This window comes from Gossypium hirsutum, chromosome A06 (assembly GCF_007990345.1).
Source record: "Gossypium hirsutum isolate 1008001.06 chromosome A06, Gossypium_hirsutum_v2.1, whole genome shotgun sequence".
NCBI classification, from domain to species: Eukaryota; Viridiplantae; Streptophyta; class Magnoliopsida; order Malvales; family Malvaceae; genus Gossypium; species Gossypium hirsutum.
Window position 1 is genome coordinate 59,947,320 of NC_053429.1, and position 7,222 is coordinate 59,954,541.

Sequence of the window (7,222 nt, forward strand, 5' to 3'; positions counted from 1 at the left end):
CAAAATCAAACAGCAATATTCAATTAAACAATCAATAAGAATAGAAAAAAGTTTCGATGAGCCTCAAACAAAAATTATAGCTTTTTTTCAATCTGATAAAATAAATGATGTCTTTGCCGAATCTATTATACTGTAATTTTTCTGTTTTTCTTTTTTCACCAAAAAGAAAATATTAATCCGAAATAAATGTTGGGCACACTTTGAACTAAAGGTGGAAGAAGTGCAGCATAATATTAGTTGGATAGTATGGAATACGAATGCGTTAATACGGATATATTCAATTTTTAAGATATTCCATATATATTATCGAGTAATACTCAGGTATCCATATCTGAATATTTGTGGGGTATAATTTCATAAAAAAAAAAAATTCAGTTATGAGTTGTGTATTCGTAATAGTTGAGAGCAGCTATAAACGGAGCAAAAAGCCTGAAATGCCAACAAAATCAGAAGCATAATTGCAGCCAACAATGTTAAAAACTGCCAGGAAGCATATACATATTGTTCAAAGAATTTCCTGGCTTTAACATTCCATCTGCAATTATGACACTTGTTAACATCTTCAATCACTTTATCCAAGAATCCGACTTTGGTCAATCTAATGGATTTACTCATCCCATTCCATAACTCAGCAGCCTCTTCATCACTCTTCAAATGGTTCACAATTATCCCATTTTCACTCAGTAACTTCACATCTTCCTTGGTATCGATGATTCCGTTCATTAATTCAGTGTAGCGTGTGAAAACCAAAGGCCCCGATGCGTTTGATGTTTCGTATGCCACCAAATTCCTTAACACAACCTTTGTGTTAATGTCTAAGGCGACAGTCGGAAGATGGAACGTGGAAGTATCGGGGTCAAATTTAATACTGGAAATGTTCCCATTGGTGGGTATAAAACGGACTCCTGATTTACAAAGGTCCACAACGGAGGGTATGGCGATCTCCTCCGCCAGCGGGGGCTTGTTTAGGCAAGAACTGTTTTCTGGTTTTTCTTCCTTGTCTTGTGAGAAGAACAAATATTCAATTAGTTGCTTCAGCACTGAAAATCCAGGGAGATTAGAGACGATTTTCCAAGGCAAAGTAAGCAAGACTCTAACAGGTCTCAATAGCAGCAAAGCTTTGATGTTTCTTAATAGACCTTTCTTTATTTTCGAGACCAGATTCCGTAACTCATTCGGTAGATAACTTGGAAATTGGGAATCACTTGTTTTATGGTCTTGGTCTTCTTTGTGATCTTCTGATTCGTTTGTTTCAGACTGTTCTTCATCGACCATGGGGACGACCATGTAGTGAAGGAAGTCCAAAACATGAGCACGGTTTGAGATATCGATCTTGGGCAAGTTATCTGTGGCTTTCAAAGGGGAGAGCTCTTTGGATAGTCCCTTTAACATCGAAGCTAACAAATCATGAGCCAGTTCCAGTGACGAGTATTGGATTTCAAGCACCTTTAGAAGAATAAACAAAGGGATTTGATTCTCAAGCATCACAATATCTCTAAGAATAGAATTGTGAGCTGATTTCCTTCCAGCATAATCGACCAAATGTGACATCCGCGATGAAACTCTGGAAAGAGTCTTCCCTTCTTCGAGACCATAGATCTGTAGAAACTCGAGCAAGAAAGAAGCATCGATGGCCATCATCCAAGCTAACGTTTCACCATTGAAATGCAGATACTTATGATAACATGCTCGAATATGGGGTTCAAATCTCATCAAGTTGTCAACAAGAGTATTGAATTTTACACGGTGGAGATGTTTCTGGGTTCTTTTGGCTGCTGCAAGTTTGTATCTTTCCATCTCATGGAGTTCGGGACGCGAATAATGGTAAGGACCAAGAGCAACCATTTGAGGGATATATGATTCAGGATCAGTTAACATCAGGGTTTTGGGAACATTGAAAATGGAAACGGAGACTTCGGTTTCTTCTTCGATTTCTTCAGCTAGGGAACGACGGATGTTGATAACCCATCGAAGCTCATCGAAATTTGAAGCGGAAGTGGAGATTGTTGAAGCCATTGGAGAAGATATGTTGAAAAACATGTGGATTTTGGAAGCTTTGGGAAATAAAATTGGTACTGTAGGAGTTATGAAAATGAAGCTGTAATGGCGGTATTTAATAGAATAAAGATCATCGCCATCGATGTAAATTTATTCGGTTCCTTTAGGAAATAAAAGTTTAGAAATGCGTTTCGCATAGAACTTTTTTTTTAAAAAAAAAATTACAAACTCAAGTATCAAATATTAAGAAAAATTCATTAGATAGTTCTCATAAACTAACTATAAATCCGGTTCTCTATCTCCCACAACCTTGACAATCCTATTTACGAGTTTATTTTATTCTCTAGAAATATGCTGAATATTCAAGTGACTTAAAAGCCTTAGAAACAAAAATATTTACTAATAGATATTTTCTTTTTAATCAAATCAAAGTGTTTGGAAAGAATAAATCGAGGTGAACATTTTTAATAATTGATTAATTTTACTTAAAAAAAATAAGCATATTTTCTGTGTTTTTAATAATGTTGTCTTTGCTCATTATTATCGTTTATAATTTCTACTTTGAGAATAAAATAAAATGATTATTGTAAACAAATGGGAAAAAGTAGAGAAATATAAAAAAAAATATATTCTTAATTCTAGTTATTCGAGAATTGATTGCTAGAATCTATCATCTATTCTTGTGGGGTGAAGTATGGCCCTCTATAGGACTCCTAGTAATAAATACATAAATAAAATGTTACATTTTGTATCATGATATATAAATGAATATCTTTAATAGGAAATGAGTGATACATCTAATATACCATGTGAATACATAAATTTTATAAAGCATTTGTAAAGTTCATTATGTATAGTCATCCATAGCAAGGTGTATGTATTACAACACTTCACTTTGGGCTAATATTCTTTATGAATATGCTTGGTTAAAATCTTGTTAAGGAAGTTTTAGTTCATTTTTGGTTCATGTATAGAGGTAATTACTCATGGAATCTCAACTTGTTGAATGGTGAAAATAGTTAGATGAAAATAAATATTAGACTTTAAATATGTTAAAATGTGAAATGTTGTTAAAATAAGCATGTTGTTATAAAGTGTTAAAGTAAAGTGACAAAAATGAAATTGTAAAAATTGATTCTTTGTAAATTATGTTGTTGTAACATCTCAAATTTCTTTGATTAACCGTACAATCTTTGTAACACCCCGAACCCGAGGCCGTCGCCGGAGTCGAACACGAGGTGTTAACAGACTTCAAACCACTTATTAAAATTTTTCCAGACAAGCTGTCAATCTGCGTACTAGTCGCTTTAAAAATCATATCTTGAGCTCTGGAACTCAAAATCCAGTTCCGTGAATTTTCCCTGAAACTAGACTCATATTCCCATCTACATATTTTTTTCTAGAATTTTTGGTCAGGCCAATTAGTACAGTTTATTAGTCAAAGTCTCCCATGTTACTGGGGTCGACTACACTGACCTTTGCGCATTACGACCTGGATATCTCCCTGTACAGAACTTCCATACCGATGCCGTTTGTTTCTATAGAAACTAGACTCAGAGAGGAATCTATACATATATGGTATGACTCCTAATTATCTCTGGTTAATTTATAATGAATTTCCAAAGTCGGAGCAGGGAATCCAGAAACCGTTCTGGCCCTGTCCCACGAGAACCTGATTATCTCTTAACATACTGTCCATATGATCCTTTCGTTACTTCTATATGAAAATAGACTCATCGAACTTCGATTACATAATTTATTCATCAATTAATTCCACTCCTACTATTTTTAGTGATTTTTCAATCTCATGTCACTGCTGCTGCCAGCATCTGTTACGAAAGCAACTATGCCCACTTCGTGTTTACTCCTTGATCTAACTAATAATTCATCATGCATATCACAAATTATGATCATGACTAACCATGCCAAAGGCTAATCATTGTCAAACTTCCCCCTACTACACTATTGCCATATCATGAATTTTAACACGAAAATAATCAACCATGACGTATGGCATAAAAAGGTCGAATTATCAAGATTTGCGACCTAACGTTATGAATCCAAACCCAACCGAACATTTATGCCATTTTCGCATGGCTAAAAGATTACATACCAAAGTTCAAACACAACATAATAGCCTATACATGCCGAAATGTTCTCCTAAGCCAACTAAGAAGAAAGTACCAAAACTTGCTATCCGGTGTGATGACTTCGATGACGGCCCGACCACGCAAAAGGAGATGAGTCCAAGAAACCTAGAATAGGTGACAAGGAAACACCGAGTGAGTTTATAACTCAGTAAGTCATGAGCAATACACTACCATCCATTAATAACATTATCACAAGAGGAAACAAAATGGAACGAGGCTAGTTACTCCATCCATACCTAACCATACCATAGTTCCTCCGACCTATCGGTTCAATCTCATACCAAATCATGCATTCACATTCCATATACTCATCAATAGAATATTCGAGGCATTTTCATAAATCATTTTATTTTCGTTACAATCATACAACTAAACGGCCTTTCACCCATTCCACGATAAATCTTATGTACGTGACTTCAAGTATATTTGTCACATAGGTTCAACTTACCAAGCTCAACTCCAAATATAAACATAGCACCTATTAGCCATGAACTCAAGATACTTACCCGATCCGCTATCCGTGATCGACTCAATAGTGTCGCACACTTAGTGTCCATAATGATTCAAGAATATTTATTAAGTCCGCACACTCAGTGCTATATAATCAACTCGCACACTTAGTGCTACATAATCATACTCGCACACTTAGTGCTACATAGTCAACTCGCACACTTAGTGCTACATAGTCAAACTCGCACACTTAGTGCTACATATTCAATTCGCACACTTAGTGCTGCACAATTTAAACCCGCACACTTAGCGCCAATCTCATGGTCATAAATGTTTATACCCGCACATTTAGTGCCGAGATCAACAACTCAATACATCTCACCTCTTTTCTTTTCATTCAACACTTTCATCACCACATACGTACATGCATATATATATTTATTCATTCCATTCAGCATCATTACATAAACGTTATGACCATTTGAATTAATACCAACTATATGCTTAATGACTTACTTTATGTTGGGTAAGACGGTTCCAACTCGGCTACTCGATGATCTTTTCTTTGCCTTTGCTTGATTCTCTCCCTTTGATGTCTTGATCTATAATAAACACATTTAGTAGTTTAATTTTCTTGCTGGATACTTATGTATAATTTAACGGTTTTCACTCCATTTCACAATTATCCTTGTTCAAAATATCAAAACCTTAACCATATTCGATTAATGCTTCAAGGCCAAATGCATTATCGCTATTATGGTAACCTAGTCTTGAGTATTTTTGATTCTAATATACAACATCATGAATCAACTCAACCTTATAAGCCAATATTACTCCCTTAATCGGTTATCAAGAGTTAACAAAAATAGTATCACAAACATATACACCTATATGGCCGAATATACCAAATTAAATTTGACCTTACGTATGTGATTACCTATAGTTAATATACATCAAATTTCATACATTTAACCCTTAATTTCCACCACATAACAAGCATAAATCGGGTTTATGGATATACCATGGCCGATTCAATCTAATCACTTCCAAAATCATCAACCATTTTCAATGCATATAACATATATAAACATGAATAAGTTTCATATAATCTCTTAACACATTAACTTCTTCCATCAACAACCTTTTGTTTCTTTATCCATCAAAACTTAAAGGAAATAATCAAATTCCTTCTTTAATAGCCATAGCCGAATGGTCCATCCATCCATCAAAGTTTTTTAAAAAGAATTAGCATGGTCTAAGTAAGAACCATGATAATTAACCTAAAACAAGCTAAAATTTCACAACTTTAACACAATATACTAACCTTATTAAACATTCAAATGGCCGAAAGTTCTTTGCCCCTATTCCTTCCTTCAATTCGGCCAAGAAGACAAGAATGAAGCCCCTTTTTTTTTTCATCACATTTTCATTCTTTTCTTTTATTTATTAAATCCCATAACCCAATATCAATTTCAACAAATATTTTGCCCATCATCAACCCACCTTGGCCGGCCACTATAAGGAAAATTGGGCAATTTGACATGCAAGTCCACCTTTGTGTTGACATGCACTAATAAGCCCCTTTAAAATTAACCTATCATTTTTCACCATGTCTCATGTTGATCCCTATTTAATAATTCCTCATGCAATTGGCAAAATTAAGGCATGAAACTTCCACATATGCATGTACACACATAATAAACATAGAATATAACAATTAATTATCTTCATAACTCGGTTTTGTGGTCCCGAAACCACTTCCCGACTAGGGTAAATTTTGGGCTGTTACAATCTTATTCTAAGAACTTTGTCTATATTATGGAACGAAAAATTATATTTGAACATGATTAGGACATGAGTTAAATTATAAATGCATTTTTAGAGCTTTGGACCTTATCAAGTAAATTTTGAGGTAAAATATAATGTAGCACCCAAAATTTGGTAGGCCTAAAGTTTTCACGTATAGCAGTAAATAGTCTGTTTGGAGTAGTGTTATCTGGCCAAATGATTATTTTCGCGTATATGTGTGGGCGTTTATGTAACATCCTGATTTTGGGTTTAGTCGGAACAGTGGTTTCGGGACCATAAATTCGATGAGAAAAATTTCATTTTTATTATATTTTTATGGTATACGATTTCATGAAATGATTTTGTGAAAATTTCATTCAAAAATTTTGACTTTTGGGCACTCAATTTAGTAAAAAGGACTAAATTGTAAAAAGTGAAAAAGTTGAGTTCTACATGTTAGAGGTATCAAATTGTTATGAAATTTTACATGGGAGGTCCTTAAATGATAATTAAACCATTGTATAACTTGTTGGACAAAAATGACCTTGATTGGGTAAAATTTGAAACAATAGTAAAAGGGCATTTTGGTCATTTAAGGGTAAAATGAATTAAAAGACAAATTTTAAACTCCAAATGTGTCCCTTTCCTCTTGCTATAGAAGAATGTACCAAGAGCAGCCATGGTTAGGGTTTGGCCAAGCTTCCAAGCTTAATAGTAAGTGATTCCGAGCTCCGTTTTTAATATTCTATGTATTTTTGAAATCCCGGTAACATGATATGCTCATTTCTACCATTATTTTGAGCTAGGATTTATGTTTAAAAATTTACCCATGAATT

General features: G+C 34.3%; 1 protein-coding gene across 1 annotated transcript; it reads right to left on the minus strand.

Annotated features, from left to right (window-relative positions):
* Window positions 1-375: 375 nt before the first annotated feature.
* LOC121230511 (putative UPF0481 protein At3g02645) lies at window positions 376-2,016 on the minus strand. Its single transcript, XM_041115406.1, has one exon. The coding sequence runs from the start codon at window positions 2,014-2,016 to the stop codon at window positions 376-378; it is 1,641 nt and encodes a 546-aa protein (XP_040971340.1).
* Window positions 2,017-7,222: the final 5,206 nt, after the last annotated feature.

Excerpts from the sequence above, each read along its gene's own strand:
- LOC121230511 (XM_041115406.1), bottom strand. The coding sequence starts at position 2,016 with ATGGCTTCAACAATCTCCACTTCCGCTTCAAATTTCGATGAGCTTCGA.